Consider the following 27,498-nt stretch of genomic DNA (forward strand, 5'->3'; position numbering starts at 1 on the left):
TGCTTTTATTTGAAAAACAGATTCAGAGAGAGAGAGAGAGAGGGAAAGGAAAAGGAAAAATATATTCCATCCAGTGGTTCACTCCCCAAATGGCTGCAGTGCAGGAGCTGTGACTAAAAGAAGACAGAAGCAAAGTGCTTCCTCTGGATCTCCCACGTGGGTGTAAGGGCCCAAGCACTTGGCCATTGTCTGTTGCTTTCCCAGGAGCATTAGCATGGAGCTGGATCGGAAGTGGAACAGGCGGGACTTGAACTACATAGGATGCTGTCGCTGTAGGTGGAGACTTAGTTTGCTATGTCATGGCACCACCCCCTGAAAGACTATCTTATGCAGAGTTCCTAGGTGTCCTCAATCAGAAGGAGAGCAATATTGAGTATCTCCCACTGGCACCTCCCGTTATTGTTGTAGCAGAACTTTCCTGCCACATTTTGCTACCCTGCCTCCTGTCCTAGCCCCTCACTGGTGCTGCTGGAGATCACAACTTCCTTGTTGCTGCCAGGACAGATTCCAACACGCCTCTCTGGACCTCAGTCATCCTCTGGCTTCTGCAGGTAAGAGTCTGGCTATGCTACTATCTCTATCAATGTTTCTAATATGGTTTGAAGCCCGCCCCACTGAGAATTTGGAGCCAGCTTCGGCTGGTTACAGACAGGATGAGCAGTTGGCCTGAGGCTTGGGGTCTCCTAAACTGAGTCCTGCCAAGCGAGTCTGAAGCCCAGCTCAGTGTAAGAGATCTGGACTTGAAGTTGAATTTGTACATCTGTGTCTTTTTTCTTCATTTCTTTTGGCTTTTTTCTTAGTTTTCTGATTAACTTTTTTTCTTCACCTCCCCAAATACCAACACCCCCCAAACAAATGAACAAACAAAAATAAACAAACAAACAAAAAAACAACAAAACAACCCAAGATGAGACTGTTGCAATGGCTCCCCTGGCTAATCCTTTACCTCCAAGTGTGACATACCCTGTGGGGGCTGGTTTGTGTCCTGGCTGTATCACTTCTCATCCAGTTCCCTGTGTGTGGCCTGGGATGGCAGTGGAGGATAGCCTGAGTCCTTGGGACCCTGTACCCATGCAGGGTGTGTGGAAGAAGCTCCTGGCTTCAGATCAGCTCAGTTCCGGACATTGCTGCCATTTAGGGAGTCAACCAGTGGGTGGAGGATCTTTCCTTCTCTGTCTTTCCTCTCTGTGAATCTGCCTTTCCAAGGAAAATAAATAAATCTTAAAAAAAGAAAAAGGGGGCCAGGCGCGATGGCTCAGTGGTTAAGGTCCTCGCCTTGCATGCCCAGGATCCCATATGGGTGCCGATTCTAATCCCAGCGGCCCCGCTTCCCTTCCAGCTCTCTGACTGTGGCCTGGGAAAGCAGTCAAGGATGGCCCAAAGCTTTGGGACCCTGCACCGGCGTGGGAGACCCGGAAGAGGCTCCTGGCTTCAGATTGGCATAGCATCGGCCATTGCGCTCTCTTGGGGAAGGGAGTGAATCATCGGACGGAAGATCTTCCTCTCTGTCTCTCCTCTCTGTATATCTGCCTTTCCAATAAAAATAAAATAAATCTTAAAAAAAAGAAAGAAAAGAAAAAGGAAAAGAAAACAACGGAAGATCTCGAGCAGGGGTGTGTGTATCACAGTGTCTTCAGATTAGGAGATTTTCCCCAGGTGCTATGGCAGGTTGGGACCAAAACATGGACCCATGTGCTCTCATACCTGAGCAAGCACAGTGATGCCTTGCACCTGCAGGTGGGAAGGCCTGGTGGAGCCAGGTGGCCTGTCCTGCCTTTCTTCCCTGGTCTACATCACCTTTGCTCCTCTGTGCTTCAGAGATCACTATATCTTTTTCTTCTTCTTCTTTTTAAAAAGTTTATTTATTTCTATTGGAAAGGCAGATATACAGACAGGAAGAGAGACAGAGAGGAAGATCTGTCGCCTGATGGTTCACTCTCCAAGTGACCGCAATGGCCGGAGCTGAGCCAATCCGAAGCCAGGAGCCAGGAGCTCTTCTAGGTCTCCCATGCCGGTGCAGGGTCCTAAAGCTTTGGGCCGTCCTCGATTGCTTTCCCAGGCCACAGTCAGGGAGCTGGATGGGAAGTGGGGTCTCTGGGATTACAACCGGTGACTATATGGGATCCCAGTGCATGCAAGGCGAGGACTTTAACCATTATGCCATTACTATATCTTCTACATCAGAAGTGAGTCACCCCTAGCTTGAATTAACCAGGCTGAGTGAGCCCTTTTCATTCTGGGGACCTACCTGGCAAGAGTCATGTGCCTGGGGCCTGGCATAAGGACTCAATTAGCTAATCTTCCCTCTTCAGGAGGGAGGTATCACATAGGTGCTGGTTGTATCCCGGCTGCTCTACTTCCCATTCAGCTCCCTGCTTGTGGCCTGGGAAAGCAGTAGAGGACGGCCCAAAGCCTTGGGGCTCTGTACCCGTGTGGGAGACCCAGAAGAAACTCCTGGCTCTTGGCTTCGAATCAGCTTAGCCAGGCCATTGAGACCATTTGGGAAGTGGACTAGTGGATGGACGATCTGTTTCTCCTCTCTCTAAATCTGTCTTTCCAATAATTAAATCTTAAAAGAAAGTCAGATGCCTATTCCTGCCCATGGGAAATGGGGGTGACTCTGTAGTTGGGAGCTCCCAGGGCAGGTTTCTCCTGTGGGAAGAGATTGCCTCCTTTTGCTGTCTGCTCAGCCTATCTGGTGGGAAGCCCAGTGCTGTAGCCATCTTGGGTCCCAGTGGAGCCACCTGGCTGGCTGGAAGTCACTGGCTTAACCAGCCCCCAGGGGCTGCCTTGTCCAGGGCTTCCTGATTTGTGATTAAATACTTGTGCTTTTCACTCACAGTGTTTATAGGTGGGTCTTCTGCACCCAGAGCTCCCTCAGAGATGTGAGCAGGCGATGGGAAGCACAGAGGATATGGAGACCAGAAAGCCTGGATTTACCACCTGCTGTTGGATTTGCTGCGTAGGCTTACCCAGGCCTTAGCTTTGTCACTTGTGAAATGGAAGTAATCTCTGGCTCACAGGGCAGTTGAGAAGGTTGAGCCATGGTAGGCTGACATATCACTGTGTCATCATGTCAGGACTCCTGGGGGATGCAGGGTTCCTCACTGAACGGTCAGTGCTCCTAGGTCTCTGGGCTCCTGTGGGGCCTCAGTCTGGGTACGCAAACACCTGGAGGTGTGTAGGGCTCTGTCAAGCTAGCAGGCAGAAAGGAGTCTGTAGGCCCCAGTGGCTCATTTGCAGAAGCCAGGAAGGTACCAGTGTATGTGTGCACACGTGCCTGAGGTCTCAGGTGGGACCAGGTTCTGGGCAAGAGCAGGTGACTCTGCCTGGGGCTTCCCCTGGAAGCCTCAGTGGGGGATCAGTAATAGAAGTAAAGCAAGCAGCTTGGTAAGTACCAAATCTCTCAGAGCTCCAGGGAAGAGGGCTGGTGGACAGAGATCAGGCACAGCACTGTGATTCACTGGAGACTTTAGCTATAGGACTATCCGAGCATGAGTCACTCCTTTCAGCGTCTTCTAGAACCTTATACCAACTTATATGGCTTGGACCAAGATTTTGGGCCTTGGTATCCCTTAAAACAACAACAACAATAACTGGGGTCAACTGGAAAGGAATCCATGCAGCCAATGACAGCTGCCACTTAGGTGCCCGCAGTGTGCCAGCCACTGTTCACCTTGGTAACTTCTTCCAAAACACAATGCATCTGCCTTGCAGCACTCAGTCAAGAAACAGCCTCAGGAAAGGGTTGGGGAGGATTGGGAGAAATCAAAGGAACCCATAGCTGTGTGTCACTGCTCCCACATGGCTACACCTGTGCACTGGTGGCCTTGGAGTCGTGTAGCTCTAGGCCCTGACTGGACATCCAGCTCCCATCCCAACCCATTCTGCCCCAGCCCACTCTAAGCAGACACAGCTCCCAGCCTCCTCCTGCCCCAACCCCCTCTTTGTCACTTGAGTCTGGTTCCCAGGAGCAATAGCTTGGAGACCACAGCTCCAGGTGGAAATGTGTCCCATTCCTGTCCTTGAGTGCCCAGGGTATGCCCTACTGGGGCAAGGGGGAGGGTGCGGGCAGGGAGGATGGCCCTGTTGGTGACCATCATGCCCTCAATCCAGAAGGTGCTTGGGGATGCTCCTGCTTCCCCCAGTGCATGTGTCCTGAGGAAGCACGGCTAGACCTTGCTCCCAGGGGAAGCCTTGGGTGTGTGTGTGGTGGTGGTGGGGTTCCTCTGGCCTGCGACTCAGTGCTGCAGGCAGCAGTGGGGCAGGAGTGGTGGGGAGGACTTTCTTGCTCAGAGGCTTCTGCATGAGACCCAGAAAAACATTTCCACGTACCCTGTGAGTGTCAGCACTTCAAACCAGCCTGTCACTCACCAAGGTCCTGGAGAAGGGCTGGTGCCCTGCAGCTGGGATGGGGCCCGGACTCACCATCCTCCTTGGTCTGGATATAGAGCACACTGCTGCGTACGCCATCCCCAGCCTGTGTGTAGGCCAGCACCTGCACGCTGTAGTTGGTGAACTTCTCCATGCCCCGCAGCTCCACCCGCTCCCGCGTGGTAGTGATGTTCTGCATCTCGCCCCACTCTGCCAAGACAAGCAGTTGCTGAGCACAGCCCCCACCCTGTGAAGGCCCCCACGTGCTCACCGCAGGCTCCCACCAGGGAGGAGGGAATGAATCCGGACTGATGGTGTCCGTGATTGGCCCAATCACAGTGGGCCATGTGTGCTGCTCTGCCTAATCTCCAGTAAACCCAGCACCAACTTGAACTTGACACCCTTTAAAAGACCTGCATCTCTGCATGTCTCCCCCGCCTGCTGCTCTGCTCTCTCTTGTAGGAGAGACCCTGAGGTCCCTGGAGCCTGGAGGATAGTCTAGCCCATGTAGGATGGCCCAGCAGCCTGTCCTCCCTGCTGCACTAGCTCCTCTGTGGAGCTCAGATCTTCCTGGGCCAGTCTAACCAGAGGCCAGCCCCTCCCCTGTGTTGGAGGGCTCTTAGGCCACTACTGGCCTCTCTGGGCCAGCTGCTTAGTAACCCATCTACATCGCTCCATCACTGAGGATATAGCCATTTGTAGGGTCTGGGGGCAGCTACAGACACCTGTTTATGCCTGCATGCCCTGGGGAAGGGGAATAACCCCACACTGGGCCTCTGGGGAAAGGTTCTGGAGAAACTCCATAGCCGTTGCCTGCAAAGAACAGGTGTAGAGAGCCTGGGCGAGGTGGGAGGAGCCATCATTCTGGCTCTGCAAGGAACTTACTCAAGGCTTCAGGGAAGGCTTCGTTAGGGAGAGGCTGGCATAGGAGGGTGAGAGTTGGGGTTGGAGTAGAGACAGGCCCTTGAGCCCCCATTAAAATTACTGGGCCAGGCCTTGTGGGGATGGATGCTGTATGCTCGCTTCTGGATCCATATTGTGACCTATATTGTGACCCTTTGGTCCTGCTGGGGATGGCTGCAGTCAGCTAGGGCCCAGAGGGTGAGAATGCCATGGCCAGCTTGAGGCAGGCCTGGAGGCTGCTTGGGGTGGGATGGGAGGGGTCTCAAAGGTCCGAGCAGCAGGGCCTGCTTGTCCAAAGGAGGGACCAGGAGGCCCAATCAAGCCTGCAGCCAAAGGAAAACCCAGGTAAGGCAATGTGGCCCAGAGTCCAAGAGGTCCCCAGCACTTTCAGAGCCCAGTGCCTTCCTTCAGGACTGGGCTGAGGAAGCTCGTGCCTGTACAAGCAAGGAGGTAACCCTGGAAAATGAAGAAATGTAACTGTGTTGAGGCCTTTTGCCCTGAGCAATGTGGCCTGGCCTGTCATAGCCAAACTGGCTTGAGAGAGAAAAAGAGAGAACAAGAGATGGAGAGAGTGAGAGAGCAAGAGAGACCGAGCTCCAGTGCTTGCAGGAGACCATGGCAAGGGCTGCGGGGAGCTACCTCTTAACAGTAGGTGACCATGAGCTCCAGTCCTGTCTCCTCCAGCAAAGAGGGGATGCAGGGGCTGGGAGACAAATGGGGGAGCAAGGGAGGCAAACTCAGGTTAGCTTTGGGTCTGTTGGAGCAGTGAGACTCAGGGGAGGCCACTTCCACAGTTTGGAGTGCTGGGCCTTTGGTTTGCAAGACTACGGAGAAGCTGGTCACTTGAAGGTCCTGGTGTATGTCAGTGAGTGGGAACTTGGTGGGGTTTGGCGGGAGGGACCACATACACCTGTTTGCTCCTGCATGCTCTGTGGCATGTCCCCACACTGAGCCCCTAAGGAAAGGTTCTAGAGAACCCCTATTGCCTGCTGCACACTCTGCCCTGCCCTTCTCCAAGTCCTGGCAGCTCACCTGCGCAGATGGCACTCCTGTGCAGACAGTGCAACTCACTGTCTGCCTGCTCCAGTTCTCACTGGGTTCTGGGAACCATGCTTTCTCTCTTGCCCCCTCCAGATTTTCAGCAGGGGCCAGGCCCAGTGACCCAGTGGCCCTTCCCCATCCCTCCCTTGATGGTCCTGGCTGTTCTTGTAGGGACCCTGGTTGAGACAACTGTGTGGTTCTAGCACAGCATGTTAAGTAAGAAAAGCAAATGTGCCTCTAGCAGTTGCTGGAGGGTCTCTCCTCAAGTCCTCTGACACTCAGAGAGGGGACCATTTGTACCACCAATGACTCTGCCTGCTGTGGATTGGTACCTAAGGAGCCCCAGCCCTTCTCTCACCACCTCCTGACCCTCATCTTCACTGTGGCTCACACATGTGGATTAGGGGGATGCATTTCCCCTTGATTGGCTGTAGCTAGGACCTGCCCCACTGACACCATCTAGTGCTTGTTACCCCGAGACCCAGAAGACTCACCCCCATCCACGTAGAGTGACCAGAAGATGACCCGATAGCCTTTGAGGACCCCGTTGAGGGTGCTGCGCGGAGGCTCTGACCAGGAGATGACAGCCACATCAGAGGTGATGGAGAGGGCCCGGACATTCTCAGGGGGCTGGCTGGGCACTGCATGGGGTGCGGGGAAGAACCAAGGGACCACTCAGTCAGTCAATCAGGATCATGAGTGGCAGTGCAGTTCACTTGTGCCAGGCTGGGCCCTGTTGTCCCCCTGGGAGGGACATCCAGCTCAGTAAGCAGAGGGATTTCCTGACTCAGAAAGTTGTAAGATTGGGGCTGGGCATTGGCAAGTGAATCAGTGCTTCCTTCCCGAGATTGGAAGAGAGGACCTTGCAGCCTCGGCTCCTGCCTCGGCTTTCTGGTTCGTGGCTCTGGTTAAGCCCTGAACTTTGGACCCAAGCCTCTGGGAAGTTACCAAGTGGGTCACCTTGACAAGGGCCCACTTTTGCTGAGTGTGATGTTACTTGGAAGAAGCCAAGCTACCTTGAAAGTGTATGCACTTTGCCACCAGCCCCTTGTGCCATCTGACCAGGGCGCCTGAGCTGAGGCCTGGGGCTGGGGATGCCTATGTCCTTCCTTACACCAATCTGAAGGGAGGGAAGGGGCTGCAGGGGAGAAGTGCCCCTCAGGAACTTTAAGGACTGCAGGGACCTCATCCCTGTTCCTTTCTGTGGACACTCTCAAAATGCCAAGGAAGATGGGGCTGCCTTGGGTTGGCCTGTCCGCAGCTGACCACTGGTGAGACAACAGGTGGTGGGAACCACGGGCTCCAGGGTCCTCCCCAGCCAGGGAGAAGTTTGGTGGCACCTGCTGCTGATCTCTGAGGGGCCAGGGCCATGGGGAAAGGCAGGGCTTGTCTGGTTCTAAGTGGGAGCCACGAGACACAGGCGGGATGTAAGGTAATTAGATCCCGTTGCCCCACAAGAGGCAACTCTAATTTTTATGAGCATTTAAACGATGATACATCATCCTAACGATGCTCTTTGAGGATGATTATTGTTTCATATTACTTAGGTGTAAAAATATAAGCACCATGTAATTAGGGACCCAGTGTAATAAACTAATACAGATCGCCTGTTCGAACAAAATGAAGGTAATATAATTATGGAAAAGACACTATTGCTAAAGCAGGGGCCCTTGACTACCCCAGGAGGAGTGCTAATATTGCCAGGAAACGATCAGGATCTGACAGGCTAACGAGGGCCCTAATTAAGTATGAAAAACTGCTGAGCAAACGCTACCGGAAACTTTCTCTGCCTTTCCCCCTTTGTTTAGAAGCTGTCTCCACAGCCGGAGCAAATCTCTCCCTGTTGGGCATCCCTGGGACCTCCCACAAGGCAAGGGAGGTGAGGCTCTGGCCGAGGATGGGGTCAGGGCGATCATTCCCTGAGAGTCATTGCTTCCCCTCTGGACTGACTCTCCTAACCAAGAGGCTAAAGCAGAAGAGCTAGGGGCTTTAGGGGATAGGCCGTAGATCTCACCAGTGCTGAGCGGACAAACAGAAATGCTAGTTCTTGGCACGGGCTTCCAAGTTTCTGGGCCTGGCAGTCAGCTCCGCAGGCCACCCAGGGAGCTGCTGCCTGCACCAAGGCCTCCCTGTCTGGGGCAGCTGGACAAGTTGCTCTGTCTCAACCCAACCAGGCCTGTGGCCAGCATATCCGGTTGGTGGGGAGGATGGAGAAGATTGTGGACTGGGGGCAGAGACCAGTCCCTAGGTGCCCAGGACTCTGGGGCCATGAAGTATGCTCCAGTACCCAGAGGAAAGATTCTTTGGCCATGGAACCTGGGCATCAGTATTTTGAAAAGTCCTCAATTAATTCCAATTTGTAGCCAAAGTCAGGAACTGTGGGCTTAAGCTAATGTACTCTCAAATGTTTCATGTGTCTCCCTCCCAAGGGTACTGTTAGGGAGATAGAGAGCCATGCTTAACCTCAAGGAATGCTCCCTCACATGGGGTCTTGAGCAGCGGGACAGGCCATGGTGGCAGCCTCCTGCGCTCCGGAACCTGGGTCATCCTCTGAAGGGATGCAATGGGCAGGTACAAGCTGCGCTTTCTGCTTTTTGTTGGGGCTGTGACCAGCCTGGCCCCATCTTTGGGAGCATTAGGCTAAGTCCCCTCCTGGCCTGCTGCAGGCTCAGGTACCAGCCATGTCTTCTCTGAGCTTGGAGGGCAGGTGTGATTCCCATTTCCTCCTAGCCCTCTCTCCTGTGGAGAGTAAGGGCTCTTATTTAACTCCTCGGAGTGCGGGGTCCCAGTTATGGAGGAATTAAGTGTTAAGACCTTGGGTGTCACATTGTGACCCAGGGTTGATATTGGGTGGCTGTGGGTACTGGGATGTTTTGGGAGGCTGAATATGGCCTCTGCTGATCTCTCCCTTGCCCCCAGAAATGGGAAGAAGAAATAGAAAGTTTGGAAACAATGATCACACCCACTTTTTCCTAATCCTAGATCCTTCCAACCCTGATCAACTATATAAACATCATTTAAAATAATAATAATAATAATAATGAGCTTGGGTGTCAGGCTTGTTTCCCTCCACAACTATAGTCTGGGATCTTAATTAAAACAGGCAAGGCAGGTTCTAGGTTAGAAGCATGCAGGGTCCTCGATTTTTGCTTGCTTTTTTCCAGGAAACTGCCACTGGCGAGAAACAGGACCCAGCAAATAGAAGAAAGAGCTTGGGGCCAGAGAGGGATGGGCTGGGGGCCAGAAAGGAGGAAGCCAGGGCAGGGCGAGAAGAAGGGCTGGACATACAGGTGCTCAGGTTGACCAACAACCTGAAGGCAGGACAAAAGCGAGAACCTGGGCAGGTGGCAGCTCAATGCCCCATTGGGAAGAAACAGAGCAGGAAGAGAGGGGTCTGCCAGGGGGTCTGCATGAGTTCCAGCCTCAAGATGGAGCATAGAGTGTGTAAAAGCACCCTCAGGTCCTTGTTGGCTGCCATGCCTTAGCCCGTGGTGAGGGTCCGCATTTCCCCCAGCAACTCTGTCCCCCCACCCCTGCCTCTGCCCTTACCATCTTCCAGGGTGGTAGCATTGATCTCACTGGAGGAAGGCCCTGTGCCTGCCCGATTAAAGGCCTGGACCACCACTCCATACTGGGCAAACTTCTTGAGGTTGTCCAGGGTGTAGACCTCGCTGTCCCCTGTGGCCTTCATCTCCACAATGCTGTACTGCCCGTTGCTGCCGGGGCTGTTCTCCCGGTAGCCGATCTGGTAGCCCCGGATGACGCCGTTCTGCAGCTCCTTCTTGGGTGCCTGTGAATGTGGGGAGGGTGGGGATGAATACATGGTGACAAATCTGGGACAATGCTCTTCACATCTCAGTCAACTCATGTCTCTCCACTGGGCTCACCCATGGGGAAACCTGGACCCCTTTCATGACTGTCCAGCTCCCAGTGCCTGAAGCGGCGTCACTTCTCAGTCAGTCCTCTTCCCTCTGGCTTCTGGCTTCCCACTTTCCACTTCCAGGCTGGTCCCCATGCTGGTCACCCCAGGCCTGCTCTCCTGTGGCGCAGGGACGCTTTTTTCAAGACACTCTCCCCTCTGTACTGTGTGTGTTAGCAGGCCTCACCTTCACATGTTGCTCCTTAGCTCTGACCTCTTCCAGGACCCTCCCACCTTCTTGCCTTTATTTTCCTCCATGACACTTGCCATTTTATAGATTTTTACCTGTATATTCAACCATGTGCCTAGGCTAGACTGTGAGTACCATGGGGAGCAGGAGGAGGATGGTGGGCCCCGAGAACTGTTGTCTAAGTGGAGTGTGATTGCAGTGAGTGAAGCCACTGTCTGTGATTCCAGCATTTCATGTGAGTGTTGGGTCGAGTACCAGCTGCTCCAATTATGAGCCTGCTCTTTGCTAACAATACTTTGGGAAGCAGTGGAAGATGATGGCTTGGGGTCCTGCCACTAATGTTGAGAGATCTGGAGGGAGTTACAGGCTCCTGACTTCAACTTAGCCCAACCCTTGTCCTTGCAACCATTTGAGAAATGAGCTAGTGGATGAAAGATCTCTCTTCACTATCATTCTAGCTTTCAAATAAATCAATCAACTCTTTAAAAAGTGGGTCTAGGGCCCGGCACGGTGGCGCAAGTGGTTAAAGGTCCTCGCCTTGCACGCCCGGGATCCCATATGGGCGCCGGTTCTAATCCCGGCAGCCCCGCTTCCCTTCCAGCTCCCTGCCTGTGGCCTGGGAAAGCAGTCGAGGACGGCCCAAAGCTTTGGGAACCTGCACCCGCGTGGGAGACCCGGAAGAGGCTCCTGGCTTCGGATCGGCGTAGTATCGACCCGTTGCGCTCACTTGGGGAGTGAATCATCGGATGGAAGATCTTCCTCTCTGTCTCTCCTCTCTGTACATCCGCCTTTCCAATAACAAAATAATAAAAATAAATCTTAAAAAATAAATAAATAAAATTTATAAAAAAAAAAGTGGGTCTAACATAGTATGGGCCCTTAGAACGTGTTGGATGAATGAATGAATCAATTGGGGTGTCACTGGGCATGGCTCAGGGCCTGGGATCATCAGAAGAAGAGGAAGGTGAGCAACTACTTTGTATGGAAAGAAAGCACCTCCAGATGCCACTTCATACCCATTAGGATGCTAGGACTCAAGAATGGAAATAATGCATGGGCAGGGGCATGGAGAAAGTAGAAAGTAGTGGAATGTTGGGCAGCTTCCTGCTCTCCAGGACCTGGGTCATCCTCTGTAGGGATGGGGTGGGCAGGTGCAGGCTGTGCTTTCTGCTCTTTGTGGGGGCTGTGACCAGCCTGACTCCATCTCTGGGGCAACCATGGTCTGGCAGTTCCTCATTTACTCAGATAATTACTCAGTGGCCCTGTAATCCTGCTTCTGGTTGCAAACCCCAAAGAGCTGAAAGACAAGGATTCCCTCAGACATTGGCACCCCTGAGTCCCTAGCAATGGGATTCACCATTGCTCCAAGGTGGATGCAACTCAAGTCCCCATGGATAGACAGATGCATGGCCACACAAAACACAGTGTGCATGTACAATGGGATGCCACTCAATCATGTAGCATGTCACTCAATCTGACATGCTACAGCATGTGGAAACTTTGAAGGCATTATGTTAAGTGACATTAGCCTGACACAACAGAACAAATATATGATTCCACTTAGGAGATATCTAGACTAATAACCTCATGCAGACAGAAAGCAAAAGTTTCCAGGGACTGGGTTGGAAAAAGAAATGTGAAAAGTTAGTGATTTTCAAATTTATTTCAAAAGCAGAGAGGCAGAAACAGAGGTTTCCCATCTACTGGGTCACTTCCCAAATGACTGCAACAGGCAGGGCGCGGCCAGGCTGAAACCAGCAGTCCAGAATTCCATCTGGGTTTTCCCGTTTGTGTGGGCAGGGATACAGGCACTTGAGCCATCACTGCTGTCTCTCAGGGTGTGTATTGGCTGGAAGCTGGACTCCGGAGTGCAGCCATTCTGAGAGGAGATGTAGCTGTCCCAAGTGGTGGCATCACCACTGTGCCAAACACCTGCCTTGCAGGCTGATGTCTAACAGGTGTGCAGTTTCAGTTTGGGATGTTGATGAAGTTCTGGCCAAGGGCAGTGGTGACTGCAGTGAGCCTTGGCTGCTCACATAACATGGTTATAATGGCAAATTTTATATGTGGTTTTCCTACAACTTAAAGAGTTCTTGACTTTCACCTGGGCCAACCCTCTGGGATGGCTGGCTCTGGATTGCCCCAGGCACCAGTGCCAGTCGCTGAGCTGTTAGGAGGGCTGAGCCTTGAGGACAGCTGGGGTGGAGATGCTAAGGACATGGGCCTCAGAGGGGGCTGCTAGGAATGCAGACTGATCCCAGTGGCAAGGCAGATGTTTTGGAAAAAGCACTCTCATTTCAGGCTTGAACCCAGATCCATACTCAACCACATACATCCAAACCCTGGGTGAGAAAACCTCAGCACATGAACACTCTGAACCACAGTGTTCTCATACATGTTACACAGTCTCCCCATGTGCCCCATTCATGTGCAGGCCCATCAGAACAGATGTGCCAATCCACACACCTGCCCACAGTCACACATATCCAGGATCACAGGAGGAAACTATTCTTTTAACAACAGGGCTGGACTACCTATGCATTGACGCTAAGTACACATTCTAGTGCATATAAAAACCAGCCTGTAGCAGGGTTTTAAAGATGGTCGAGTTAATTTAAAAGCCCACCTTCTATTGTGCTAAAAACTAGCGAGATCTGAAACAATTAAGTTTAGTAGAACAGCTCCACTTTTTGTTTTAAGCCCAATGGATGTTTTAAATGAGTTACATTTTAAAGCTCATTGTTAACTCAATAAAATGGAGTTTTTAATTTAGCACAATTATTTTGAACTCACTAAATAGGTGTGTGTGTTTATTTGACTTGAGTTTTTCTTGCTGCCTGAATAATGTTTCTCTGCACTGGGAGGTCCTGTTTTCTACTTTCTAAGTGAGCAAATGTCTGCATTTGGATCTCTCGCACCCACGCACGCACGCACACACACACAAACACACATGCGCCTATGCATACATGGACATCTACTGGAGGCATAAATGTATCTTCAGGAGCCTGCTATTTTCTTTGCAGTGACAGAATCTGACATTATAGCTACACATACTCCCTTGTCCACCCACATTTTGATCCTACCCACATGCTTACTTACTCAGAACTCTACAACAGCATATAAGAGTGCCTAGGAACTGGAGCTAAAATGTTTATTCTGATGTAAAAATTTTTAAAATGCATATAAAGGTTTCCCCCAAAATGGGTATTATGAAAAAGTATGCATAAATTTCACTTTTTTTTGCGCCAACATGGTCGTATCATTCAGTTTTATTTTTCCATGAGCTCTCTGGTGCTCTCCTAAACCTGCACCATGTCCCACTTGGACATACCTAGGTTTTCCAGGCGCTCTCAGACACACCTCCCTACAGGTGCACATGATTTTACACAAATCTTGGCAGGACCGCTCTTCTTCCCTTCTCTCTCTTTTCTCCTCTTCTATCTGTCTCTCTCTTTCTCCTCCCCATGGCACACTCAGGGTTTAAATCAATCTTAACAACATTTCTCTGAAGCATTAAGAAATCAATAGAGCTGATTGCAAATTTATGTCATAAAGCAGGGACGATTCGTCTTGCGGAAAGCGTCTTCAGATGAAGTGAATCTTTATTTTTCATTAATCTGTTTCTCGGTGTTGAAAAAAAAAATCTCCTGAGAAGTCAGTTCCCAAATTTATTGGCTGGCTGGTTCATTCTGAAGTTCTAACTTTCTAACCAATTTTATTTTTCATCATGAGACTTTGGAGATATAAATCTGATTCTGAATTTGTATCGACCTCCAGGTCAGAGCTTTGTAGCCAAGTGTCTTTCTCCCCACTTTGGGGATTCGCTCCCTGTCCCCATTTGCCAGTGCCTTCTGGGAGGATTTGCTGGAAATGGGGTCCAGAGCCAGGTCTTGGATGAGTCTCAGAGCTTTAGCCCCCGGGGGACTTGGAGAGAACTCCTGGAGCCCAGGTCTGAGTCTGGGCTGGATGGATCTAGGAAATCAGGTATTTTCTAGGTGGGCTGGTCCTTTCGGAAGATACCAGCTACCCAGTCACTGTCTGGCCTTCCAGCTGCTCACTTTTTAAAGGGAAAGTAGGAATCAAGTTATTGGTGTGCATGTGCGCCTGTGTGTAAGGAGTGAGAGAGTCCAAGTGGGTGCATAGTGTCACCAGGCCTTCTGATCTCCCAGAATACCACCTTGACTGGCTGATCCCTGATGAAGATGAAGACCCCCAGATGGGAATGTCCCAGGAAGACCCTAGAGGCACTCTGAGGAGGCTCTCTGCTCTAGAGCTCCACAGAGCAGGCAGTGATGGGAATGTCAGGCTTTGGACTATGTGTGTTGAAGCCCTAGCCTAGCCCTGTGTCTACTGGAGTGACCCTGGGAAAGCCTGTACCCATCTCAGCACCCACAGCCTCCTCTGATGGGTGGGGAGGCAGGGACTCCCCTAGTCACCAAGCAGGAGGACCATCTCAGTTGGTGCAGAGGGGAAGCACGTGGAGACTGGGGCATGGTGTTAGCCCTCCCACACCCATGGAGGGACAGGGCCCAAGCACCCTTAGTTCTGCTCAATGTTATTCTGCTGTTTCTTTTCTCGGTTGTGCAGTCTCCTGCTCAGAGTTCCTTAAGTGAAGATGTTTCAATCTTCCCTACACCTGATGGCTCCTAACCTTTAGCAATGGCTCTGTTTGCAGCTGTCCTGCCCCTCAGAGGTGGGAGGGCAGCTGTTTTCATCCTGGTGCTGGAGAGACACAACTCTTCCTAGAATTCAATATGATTCTTATCAGATCACATAAGGTTTGAAGACGCTCTGGGTGGGAAAAGTGAAGAGCTGTCTTTCCTCCTTGACACTGACAATTTCCATCCCATCGCGGTCCAGCCCTGCCAGAGTTTGGGTATAGAGGAAGGGTGGGGATGGATGTCTTTTACCTTCCTTTGCTTCCATCCCCCAAACCTCACTCATTTAGTACAACAAACAAAGCAACCAGACACGAACTTGGGATGAAATTGCAGACCAGAAAGCCTTCTGGGGGCTTCATCACAGGATCTAGAGCTGGGGTGATGGTGGTGTTCTACCTCACTCACCTTCCAGGTCACTTGGATGCTCTGTGAGGTCACTGGCTGCAAGGTGACATCCATGGGAGGCCCATCAGGAGCTGGGGATGCAGAGGAAGTATGTGTGAGCCTTGTGGGGGGAGGGGACCCTGGGCTCCCAACTGGAAGAATAGGGGCAGGAAGGGAAAACTCACACCCAAGGGAGAGAGGCTGAGCCTGACTTCCCCACACCAGTGACTGACATGCGATATTGGTTATGTTGGTTTCACTTAAAGCTCATTTGCAAAACTTCACAGACATGTGCTTTTCTGCATGGCTTCATGCTTCACCATAACAAATAAAGCACAAGAGGAATGTTACTTAAGCTTTCTGGAAAATTCCATGGCAAAGGTCACAACAGAGAATGATCCAAGGGCCTAGCACTGCAGCCTGTGCAGATCTGTGTTTTCTAGAAAGGCTGGGCCCTGGGAAGAAGGGCAGGACCACGGACGCTTCCCACGCCCAGCATCCAGAACCCCATCTGGAACAGATGGTAAAACAGAATAGCCTACTGTTGGCCTAGACACAACACAAGCACTGTGGGATCTCTGCCAAGCTCTCTTCTGACCCACTTCCAAAGGACAGGGCTGGTGGGGGTCCCAGAGTCCCTGGTCCTCGAGTGTGAGGGACTCACCAGCCTCCTCGGTGCTGACGGTGAGCTCCTTGCTTGGCTCGCTGCGACCGATCTTGTTGAAGGAGTACATGCGGATACTGTACACAGATGCAGGGTGCAAGTCCACAATGTTGGCCTGGTTGATGGTGGGAGAGATGTTGCGAGTGGACTGCTTGAAATCCCAGGAATCTGGAGAGAAGACAGAGCCACAAACTCCAGGACCTCTCCCTTGACTCCAGCACCAGCTTACACAGATGCTGGTGTGATGGGGTTCTTAACTACTTCATGGGGAGCATCAAGCGTCCTTCTCATGAGACCCCGGCTTGAGAGGAGCCCAACTCTTGTCTATGACTGGCTAGCTGATGAATATAACCCTGAGGCAGGGGTTGGCTGGGATGTTCTCCAAGATTATTGCTTGTTAGCCATGGAGGAAAAGCTGAGTTACCTAGTCTCTCCTTGCTGGATCTCTCAAACAGATCAGTGATCTGTTTTCCATGCGAGACACCCCAGCTGCACAGCAGTCTCTGTGCACAGGGAAGCCAAGTCTCTCCCCTTCCTCCTCTGTGTTTGTATTTCCTTTCCTTGGTTCTTGGGAGCTAACTGTCCTGAGGGTTGCTTGTTACGTTTCAGGGAACAGGTCCAGTGCCAGGCTGTCCAGCCCCAGTCCCATCCTCTTTCTTTCACCAGCAGAATGAATGTGTTCATAATTTGTCTGGAGGACGGGCTATTCACTCCAGGGTCAGTATGCAACAGAATTGCAGAACTTTTGAAAACACCAGACAAAATGTCACTTAGGGATGCCGTGACGACAAACCCACTGCATTGCCAGAGGAAATGAGTACCTCATTCAACATGTGCTTCCTGGGCCCAGTGGCTTGGCCTAGCGGCTAAAGTCCTCCCCTTGAATGCACTGGGATCCCATATAGGTGCCGGTTCTAATCCTGGCAGCACCACTTCCCATCCAGCTCCCTGCTTGTGGCCTGGGAAAGCAGTTGAGGATGGCCCAAAGCCTTGGGACTCTGCACCCATGTGGGAGACCTGGAAGAAGTTCCTGGATCCTGGCTTCGGATCGGCATAGCATCAGCCGTTGCGCTCACTTGGGGAGTGAATCATCGGACAGAAGATCTTTCTCTCTATCTTTTCTCCTCTCTGTATATCTGACTTTCCAATAAAAATAAATAAATCTTTACTACTACCTCCAAGAAATTTGGGTCAAGAGATGGGGCTAGGAATGGAACGCTGACACTACGATGTGGGACCTGCGTGTCTTTAGCCCTGGACTAAACGACCCCTTCTCAAACCTAGAGTTCTTAACTAGATATGTTTTTATTTTTTAGAAATTTGAAAACTTAAAAGGGCCAAGCTTAAGGAAGCAAGCTGATAGCAGGGCTTAAAAATATACCCAGGGCATGTCTGAATGCTACTTACTTGTTCTAATTTTTCTCTGCCTTTTAAATCCCACAGTATTGTATCCTGAATACTTCTCAATAGACAAGGTTAAATTATACTCACTACAGTTTAATTTCTTTTTTTTTTAAAGATTTATTTTTATTATTTTTTCATTGGAAAGGCGGATATACAGAGAGGAGAGACAGAGAGGAAGATCTTCCGTCCGATGGTTCACTCCCCAAGAGCGCAACAGGCCGATACTATGCCGATCCGAAGCCAGGAGCCTCTTCCGGGTCTCCCACGCGGGTGCAGGTTCCCAAAGCTTTGGGCCGTCCTCGACTGCTTTCCCAGGCCACAGGCAGGGAGCTGGAAGGGAAGCGGGGCTGCCGGGATTAGAACCGGCGCCCATATGGGATCCCGGGCGTGCAAGGCGAGGACCTTTAACCACTTGCGCCAGCGCGCCGGGCCCCAGTTTAATTTCTAATTCAGAAAAGAATCCTTGCATGTTCTAGATAGTTTCTCAAATTCTTTTTTTTTTTTTTCTAAAGTGAATGCCTAGTAAATCAGGAAAATCATATGTCCCCTAGATTCTGGTTAACTGAGGTTTTTGTGTGTCTCCAAAATCCGGCTCTGAGCCGAACAGGCTCAGCATTTGCGAAGGGCACTGGCCCAACTCCCCATCTGTAGCTTTGCATTTAATTCTTTGGTTTCCTGAGCCAAAGGAACAAAATGACAGGCTTTTGAGGCTCTCTCTCTCACACACACATACATTATTTTCCCCTTGGTTTTTGAAAACATCCCAACCACAGGTCACCCTGTGGTTGCAAGCTAAGCCAGCACTGCAAATACGCAGGCACTTGCCTGCTGCAGGTACATCTTTGGTTTGGGATAGAACAGGCTCGCAATGTGGAAGCAGGTGTTCATTTCTCTCTGCGGCATCCTGGGAGCTGGTGCCAGCACACAAATCACATTTCAGTTGTCCATGTTTATACGCGTGGGAGAGGGATCACAAGTCAGCGCATTCATTTTTGATGAGCACAGGCAGGGAGGGGGAGGCGTTCAAGGGTGTGGCTGCACACAGACAGGCTTGGAGAGGAGGTACCACTATCACCATGCTCCTGGATGCTCCAAGCATGGAGCAGGGGCAATTAGAACATCTGTCACTTACCCCTCATGCCCTCCTCTGACAGTAGGGCAATGTTCCTTGACCTTTGAGAAGTGTTCAATGCTGGGATTGCTTCTTTCTACTCCAAACCCTGCCCCTACCACTCCAGTTCCCTGATAAATGTCTTGAGCTTTCTCATCTCTTGGGCATGATTTTCTGTCTCTGGACAGGTGCAGTCCCCTCTACCCTGCCACTAATGGTGGGAGTTCCCCCAGGGCCACATTAGCTTCTCCTCTTGTTCCCACTCCTGCTTTCTATGATGCGACCATCAACAAAGATCACGGAAAAGTGGAATTAAAGGACATTTATTTCAGTTTATCATTTTGGGAAACCTCATGCATATTTTCCCATGACATGTATTTTACACAAACTTCTGGAAGAACCCCTATTTATTTCCAGCCATGCATTGATTAGCATCCAGCCTGGGCTGCTCCTTGAACTGTAGACCATTATAGGTTGTCTTTGCTTGATATCTCTCCTCTGTGATGTTTCAAAGTCATCTCCCACTCACCCAGTCCAGAACAGAGCTCTCCATCCCAAGTTTTGTCTCAGAATACCACCACCCTCATATGTGCCGATTCTTCCTGCTCTCTTTCCCTCCCTATCAAGTCATGTGTGTCCCAGCTAGCTGTTGGGCCTTGTCACATCTTTCCACTGCCTTCCATATTTGAGGCCAAGCCACTTCCACCTGCACCGGAGAAATGACTTCCTGCCCGGCCTCCCAATAGGCACCCTGTTTGTGCTCCTTGCTCCCTTCCATTTCTCCTCTCCCAGAGCAGCCACCATTCATTATTTTGTATCTTTTTATTCATCCTCATTTGAGCAGGAGACAGAGGAGAGCTTCTGCTGGCCAGGTGGAAGCTGGGAGCTGGGAACTCAAGTCTGATCTCTCCCGTGGGTGGTGGGGTCCCAACGACTTGAACTATCATTGCTGCCTCATGGGGTCTGCATGAGCAGGAAGCTGGGATCCAACTCAGGCCCTTGGATATGGGATGCAGGTGTTCAAAGTGACATCTTGACCATCACCTGCACTCCTGTCCAAGCACTCCTCATTTTACAAATAGGATGGAGCCCCTCCCTCTGCTGGGGCAGGCACTCCATCTGGGTGCAGGGAGTGGTCTGCCTGCCAACCGCTTGCATAAGGTTTCTCAGTAATTCCTCCTTGCTCTAAGGATAAAGATGAAATTTCTTTTTTGGAGTATTTTTAAAAGATTATTTATTTGTGCTTGAGAGATAGATTTATAGAGAATGAGAGAGAGTAAGAGATCTTCCATCTGTTGGTTCACTCCCCAAATGATTGAAGCCAGAAGCCAGAAATCAGAAGCTTCTTTTGGGTCTTTCACATGGGTGCAGGGTTCCAAGGATTTAAGACATCCTCTGCCAATTTCCCAGGCCATACGTAGGGAACTGGATGGCAAGTGGAGCATTAGGAATTTGAATTGGTGCCTTAATGGGGATGCTGGAGCCACAGGAAGAGGCTTAACCTACTATCTCATGGTGCTGGCCTCAGGGCGAATTTCTCAGCATGAACCAGGCCCTGCAGTGACACTCTTTGCTGGCCGTCCCAGCCTTCTCTTTCACTGTGTTATCTTTCTGACTCTCACAGTTTTTTTGGCTCCTCTTCATCCCTCCTCTCCAGTCTTCACAGCTTCAGGGATCACCATGTCTGCAACTTTGGTCCTCTCCTCTACTTCGCACGGGTGGGGCACTAAAAAGCCACTCTCGCTTTTGGACTCAGACCCACTGTTGTATATTGTACTGCAGACTTTGAGTTCCTCTGCACCTGGTCATCACAATAAACATCCATTGCCTCTGCTTTCCTTGCCTGGCTCAGCTGCCAATCAAAGGGAGGTGAGGGAAGGAAGTTTCCAGGGAGCAGCCCCTCCTTTTCTGCTTCTGTCAGTCGATTGCAGGTGGATTTGACCTTGTGTTCCCAAATCATCTTTGATGTTGGCACAAAACAGCTCTCTTCCTGCAACCCTCCCAGGTTAATGCATCTGAGTCGAGCCTGGAGGTCTCTGGCCGATTTTTCCCACTTGATCACTGCCATCTCCCTGACCCCCAAGCACAACTAAAATTGGGGGCCCCAATTTTCTACCCTTCCCTTCTCATCCCGTGCTCTCAGAGCACCGAGTTGGCTTTGGCTAATATTGTCTCTTTTAATATTCCCTTTCATATGAGCCTGGCTTACCCAGATTAACATATTTCATTAAGGGCTCTCTCTCCCTCTTTTCTTCATCAAAGGGCTTATGATGCAAAATATTCTTCTTAATAAAAAAAAAAACAAGAAAGCAGCTGGGGAGATGTTGGTGCCTTCTGCTCTGTGGGCTGCTTGCTGGGAGGGGCTGGGAGGCTTCGGTTTCAGGACAGACACATAACAGCGAGGGGTGCAGCTTGGAAGAATGCCACATCTGGGCGTGTAGCCGCCTGCGCTGTGCAGTGTGCCTCTCTGCCTGGCGTGGCGGCTCTGCGGCCCCCATGGCAGCATGGAGAGGAGGTGCACTGGGCCACACAGGCGGCTTGCCACATCCTAGCACCAGTCCCTCTCACAGGACGATATGCCACCTGCGCTGGCTTTCCCTCACCCCCACACAGTCCTGGACCATTCCTCTCTCCAACTCACCATTCCTCCACCCTCTTGGCACCATGCGGCTGCCTCCAGGGCTTGGAGGATCGTCCTCAAAGAGCCCATTCCTGTTTCCTGCTTGGCAAAGAGGGGGCGAAATGTGGTGTCTGCATTTTTAAATCTGCACAGCGCCATCTGATAGATTTGTGTGGACGGTGCTATTTATCATTCAGCATTCATGTATTATTACTCGGCTGCCTGGGGCCAGGAGAAGTCAGCATGAGTGGGATGGCTTGGAAAGGGCAGACTTGGTAATTTCCCTTGGAAAATTAGCAGGATGAGCAACACGGCACAAACCAGGCAAGGGCATGTGGTGATAGGGTGTGTGTGCGTGCATGTGTGTGTGTGTATGTGTGTGTGTGTGTGTGTGTGTGTGTGTGTGTGTGTGTGTGTGTGTGTAAAAAGGAGCTGGAAGCAGATGGTCAGGAGCCAGGCTGGGCAGAGGCTGGAACTGAAGGGAGAGGGGGATTCATGGAAGGTTCCCACAGGCTAGGCAACATGCCAGACCCTTCCATGCATATTATCATGCTCACCTACGGAAATGCCATTGTCTCCATTTTAAAGATAAAGAGGCCCAAAGATGCTCACTATTGGTCACCTGGCTCTGACACTTACTCCACCCAGGTCACATGCAGGGAGGGTGGTTGTCACCTCCACTGGGACACAGGTGCAGAAAGATGGACCTGGACGTAGCACACCTATGCACGTGTATCCCTCCTCCTTCTCTCGAGTCCGCCTTCTGTTTCCTTGGATATCTCTGCCAGCCATCACGTAGTACAATTTGTGGCACATTACACTTGGTGAGTTAGTGCTTGGTCATGGTTCTGAAAGTGTGTATGCATTCGTGTGTGTATCTGTGTGCGCCATGTGTGTTTCCACTCTCATCACATTGGAGGCTGCAGGGCCAACATTCTGTCTCCTGCTTCTTCTCCTTTCCCCACCACATGGCTGGGGCATGGTTTTGCAAGAGAAAGACTGGCAGGCACTGCAGGGGGCTGACTGACAGTCACACATATTTCAGGCTGCACAAGCCCTCCTCTAAGGACTCTGAACTGCTGCAGGATGTGTTTGAGTCACAGTGGGTAGAGGGGTTCACCTTCACCTTGGGTCCCTTGCAGACCCACGCTAGATGCTTTCCTTTTCATCTCTGAAACAACCCTGTGAATCAGGCATTACTGTTCCCACTCCCCAGGTGGGTGTGGGAGCTGTGCTCCAGGACTCAGCCCACTTCCAATGACAGTGCCTGCAGCCGTCACGGGGCTGCTGTCCTTAAACACAGGATGTAACAAGGGTCTCACCGAAAGGCGGTGGAGAGGACAGACTGCCTTCCCAGCTCTCTGGATTCTGTGACTGACACCCTTAAAGGTGCAAAGCCCTTGTTGGGAGAAAATCTGAGGTGGAGCTTCCGGCATCTCTCCCTGTGCTTTGCCTGTCCTACCGACTTTCCTTACTCTGGGGGGTGGGGTCAGGTCGGGTGCTGGGGAGCATGGCAGTTCCTCTTCTTGCAGGGTGGAGGACCTGGATGTGCTCTGAGAGCAGCTTTCCCCCTGCCCACCTCTGCTTGTGCAATGCATGTTCCAGATGGGCGAGGGTCTCAGCATCGCCCTGCCAGACAGTGCCCAGGGCAAAGGCTGTCACAGTGGTTAATGGAGAGACCCTTGGGCGACAGGGGGCATGAATACGGGAGCAACAGCCCAGGAATCCACTCCTCTCCACAGATGTGAGCCCATCAGGGAGATGCAGCAGGCATTGCTGTATGCACATGTTGGCCTCTCTCACCCTTCCTGCCTGCTCCTGTCAGCAGCTTGCGACCAGCTCCAGGGAGCCCTGAGAAGGGAGATGGACACGTCCAGCCCCTGCCTCATGTACCCTTGGCCTCATCATCTCTCCCCACATGTTGTATGACATCCTTGCTCATCTCCAGGACACCAGACTCTCCCATGCACATCCACTCTTCTGCCATGGTGCCATGTTCTGGCTTCTGACTCCAGCTGCCTGCTAATGCACATCCTGGGAGGCAGCATGGGATGGCTCAAGCACTCAGGTCCCTGCCACCCATGTGGGAGAGTGGACTGAGCTGCTGGCTGCTGGCCTTAACTGGCCCACGTTGGCAGTGGTGAGCATCTGGTGAATGAATCAGCATGGAAGATTTGTGTACCTTTTAAAAAATGCTTATAACTCTAAAGTCACAAGTTGATTATACCATAAAGGTGGAAACTTGGTCCAGTCATGGTGTCTGGGAAGGAGGCCTGGTGGGAATTCCTTAGGTCACTGATGTACCCTGGGAAAGTTGTTCTCTTGAGGTTTGGTGGCTCCTCCTCAGCAGGGCCCAGCTGCTCTCTCTGTGTTTCTGGCGGCACATGAACACGTGTGCTCTGTCATTGCCATGTGAGCACATATGCTCATCCATCACTGTGAACATGTGTGCTTCACTAGCGACATCCACTGCCAGCACAGGGCCCAAATCAACAGGGCTGCCTGATCTTGGACTTGAACTCCCAGAACTGTAGGCCAAACTAAACCTCTCCTTCTTTCATAAATAGCTTGTGTCACACACTTTATTGCAGTGACAAGTGCTAATATAACATTGAATCCAAAAGGCACACAAAGATCTTTACTGGGAGGTAGATTTTCTTTTTCTTTCTACCCTGAAGCCTCCCCTACCATCTCATCCCTTTGGAGGACCCCCTCCTTGCCTGCTTGCAAGACTCTCAGCTGGATCCCCAGATACTGGGTGCCCCTTAATCACTCTGCCTCACAGCACCCCTGTGGGACCAGCTAGGACTTGAGAAGGCAGCTCTGGGTAAGGTCCCAGGAAAAGTAAGCTCAGCTCCAAAATCTTCTGGAACCCTCTGCTTGCAGGGACCCATTCTTAAGAAGGACCGGTTTTTACACCATCAGTCATCCTCATTGTCCCAAACCAGGAACACCAGGCTGGGCGATGATGCCTCTGTCTCCCAAAGAAGGCCAGACCCTGGGCTCAATTGCTTTAAATTCAACTACCCTTGAGGACCTGGGTCCAGGGAACAGGAGCTGACAGCCCTCTGCATCCACTGGGGCCCCTCAGGCTGAGACCCTAACCTGTCAGTTTCCCTTTGGAAACCAGAGGTGCTGGAAGCTGCTTTAGCAGGGCATCTCTCCAGGGGTTGTCCCACTTGCAGCACACGGGTAGGGTACACAGTGCAAAGTCCATGCTGGCCATGCCCTCCTCCTCCCACCTGGACACCCACCTGATTTATTCTTGTATTCAATGTCGAAGCCTGTGATGATGCTGTTCCCGTCAAATCTCTGGGTCCAGCGCAAGTTCATGCTCCGGGCCTTCACCTCCCGGATCTCCAGCTCTGGGGGATCTGGAGGCTCTGGGGCATGGCAGGAGAGAGGAAGAAGTGAGACTGAGCAAGGGACTTGCTGTCCACCTGTGGTCTCACCTAAGACACCCTGCAACTCCCAACTCTTGGCTTGCTCTTTCTCGCATGGCCTGGGAGAGGGCATGCCCCCCGCATGGGGACTCCTTGGAGCTGGTGGCCTGCGCTCCTCCCATGCAAAGCTCCCAGCGTTCCCAACCTGCCTTCTTCTCTGCACCACTCCCAGACCCAAGGGACCCAGGAAGGCTCTGCTATCCCCACCCCCTCCACCCTCTGGACCTGGCTGCAATGCACTCTGTAGGGACACAGTTACTGTAAACCGCTGTTGTGCCAAGTGGGCCTGGGAGAGCCAGCATCTCCACTCAGGCATGCCAAGGGAAGCCTTCTCTGGTCTCACTCATGGGGTGGGAACCAGGCCCCTGCTGCAGGAGGCAGAAGTAGCTGTGGGCTACTGGTGCCCTGGGAAATGGGTCAGGGCACGGCAAGTACCTTGCACAGTGAGTTGGATCAAACCCCGATCTTCCCCGTATGAGTTGATGGCATGGCAGCTGAAGAACACAGAGTCCCCTCGGTCAGCTGGCTTGAGCTAGAAGTAGCCAGCAGGGACAGAGAGGGGGAGATGGGGAGAGGGAGAGCTTTTAGAGTTGGTCAAGCAAGTGGGGTCACTCCAGGGGAGTCCTCAAGCCGATACATTTGGGACAGAACCCAGGGGGTTCTGTCCAGGGCTTCTTATCCTGGAGTGTCCCCAGGATGAAAGGATGGGGGCAAGCAGGAGAGAGGGAGGAGCCCACAGATTCCAGAAAAGAAGGAGGGGTTGTCATAATGAGACTGTGATTCCTGATTGCAAAACGGACATAGGTGGGGAAAGGAGGCTGCTTCTGGGGTGCAGGGAGGGGCTCCCAGGCTCCCCGTTTCCTCCTTTGGGTGCAGACATCATGGCTACGGGCTCCATATCCCTGAGGGGCACTGGAAGTGGGGACCCCAGGGCCGAGGGTGGGCACTCACCTTCAGCGTGGACACCACCTCATCACCGTTGTCCTTGGTGGCGATGGCATACCGCATGACGCGATCGGGGTCAATGACAGTGTCCCCCTTCTCCCAGCGGATGATGATGGGTCGCTCACCACGCGCTGTGCAGTTCAGCTCCTTGGCCTGGCCCTTGATGGCAATGGTTGTGTTGGGGTGAGATGTGATCATGGCTGGGACTGCAGGGAGGAGGAGCAGGTGACAGTGAGGAGGGGGAGGCCCCAAGAGAGAGTGCAATAAGGGTGGGGGCAGATGGTATGTGAAGCCCCCATGATCTGTCTCTTCTTGCTGTCTCCTGATTCACGTGATCTGGCCATGTCCACCCAGTTTCTCAATGTTCTCACATATATAACATACAGATATGCTGAAACATATATATATATATATGCATATATATATACACACACACAATTTGCATCACCATATATATATGGTTGAAACATTTATATATGTTGAAACATATATATATATACACATATTTGCATTACCATATATACATAACACTTTCAACAGTATGCTTTCCATATATTCCATATATTCCTATATTCTAGCACATATTGATACCTGTTTATATTTGTTACACTTTAAAAAGAAAGACTTATTTTTATTTGAAAGGTGGAACAAAGAATCTACTAGCCCACTGATTCACTTCCCAGATGGGTGCAACATCCAGGCCTGGGCATGGCTGAAGGCAGGAACACAGAGCTCCTTCTGGGTCTTTCACTTGGGTGGCAGGGGCACAAGTATTTTGACCATCATTTGTTGCCTTCCCAGACACATTAGCAGGAAGCTGGATGAGAAGTGGAGCAGGTGGGACTTAAACCAATGTCCATATGGGATGCCAGTATTGCAGCAGGCAGCTTAACTCACAATGCCACAATGCCACCCCCTCCTTTATCAATCCTTACAGAGTCAGGTCCAGTGGTAGGTCTTTTAATTGGTGTCAGTTTTGTTGTGATCTTGTGATAGTGTGCATGAGTGATATTTTGAGATGTCACCACCAAACGCATTATGATGTGAAAATGCCTGTGGATTTGTATGGGTGATGACTGCAGGAACAGCATGGCTGTGTTTGTGCCTTGTGTTCGGAATGGAAAGGAATGCTACCTTTTAGTTAGACATTAGTGAGGGAAAGTGTGTTTTTCTTTCCACCTGAATCCATGGACTCCTCTTCCCTGAGTCCTATCCAAGGGCCTCCCGGGGGTCCCTGCACCCCAGCTGAGCACCCTACTCCAAAGCCTGGGCCCCTGTGCTGCTTTCACAGCTGTGGCTTGTTTTTCCCCTGTTCCTTCAAACCAAACATAATCACTGCCCTAGATGGCTCTACCCTAATCAAAATCTCCCAGTAGTGCAAGCAGCACCCACCCCACTGCCAACCTGAGCAGATTCCCATGCAGCCGTCCTCAGGAGAGCCCTCCTGTGCCTGATAGACACCTGCCAGTCACCAGCCCTGCCTCTGAAGGATGTGAGGAGTGGTGGGAAGAAGGGCACTTGGGAGACTCTATCCCCTTTCTCCTCCATCACATATAACAGAGACCTGGAGCACTTAAGGATTGTGAGGCACTGGGCTGGGACCATCATGAGCATGAACTTGGGTGATGAACATGACACCAGGACAGAATCCTTGCCTCCCGGCAGGAAGGGCAACAAAGGTCCCTGAGCCAGCAACATGGATCCATGAAGTATTCCCCGGGTTCTTGGGGAGTGGTTAAGGAAACCTTCAGCAGAATGGTACCTGAGAATCTCAGTGGCTCCAGCAAGTGCTTGCTCACGGAGGCTGGCCTGTGCGAGACTTTGTACCAGGTTCTCTTG

The 27,498-nt window shown here is 51.5% G+C and overlaps 1 protein-coding gene across 1 annotated transcript in view; it reads right to left on the reverse strand.

Moving 5' to 3' along the window:
• Positions 1 to 27,498, reverse strand: part of DSCAML1 (DS cell adhesion molecule like 1) — a 302,952-nt gene that overhangs the window by 25,375 nt on the left and 250,079 nt on the right. Inside the window, exons 12-19 of the mRNA XM_040977288.1 lie at positions 25,666 to 25,865; positions 25,150 to 25,246; positions 24,526 to 24,654; positions 16,137 to 16,304; positions 15,494 to 15,564; positions 9,868 to 10,108; positions 6,813 to 6,959; positions 4,429 to 4,584 (exon numbers count right to left, since the gene is read on the reverse strand). Of these exons, the coding sequence (XP_040833222.1) occupies positions 4,429 to 4,584; positions 6,813 to 6,959; positions 9,868 to 10,108; positions 15,494 to 15,564; positions 16,137 to 16,304; positions 24,526 to 24,654; positions 25,150 to 25,246; positions 25,666 to 25,865 (1,209 nt within the window). The remainder of the gene's footprint in view (positions 1 to 4,428; positions 4,585 to 6,812; positions 6,960 to 9,867; positions 10,109 to 15,493; positions 15,565 to 16,136; positions 16,305 to 24,525; positions 24,655 to 25,149; positions 25,247 to 25,665; positions 25,866 to 27,498) is intronic.

This window comes from Ochotona curzoniae, unplaced genomic scaffold (assembly GCF_017591425.1).
Source record: "Ochotona curzoniae isolate NIBS_2020 unplaced genomic scaffold, NIBS_Ocur_1.0 contig_2723, whole genome shotgun sequence".
Classification (NCBI taxonomy): Eukaryota; Metazoa; Chordata; class Mammalia; order Lagomorpha; family Ochotonidae; genus Ochotona; species Ochotona curzoniae.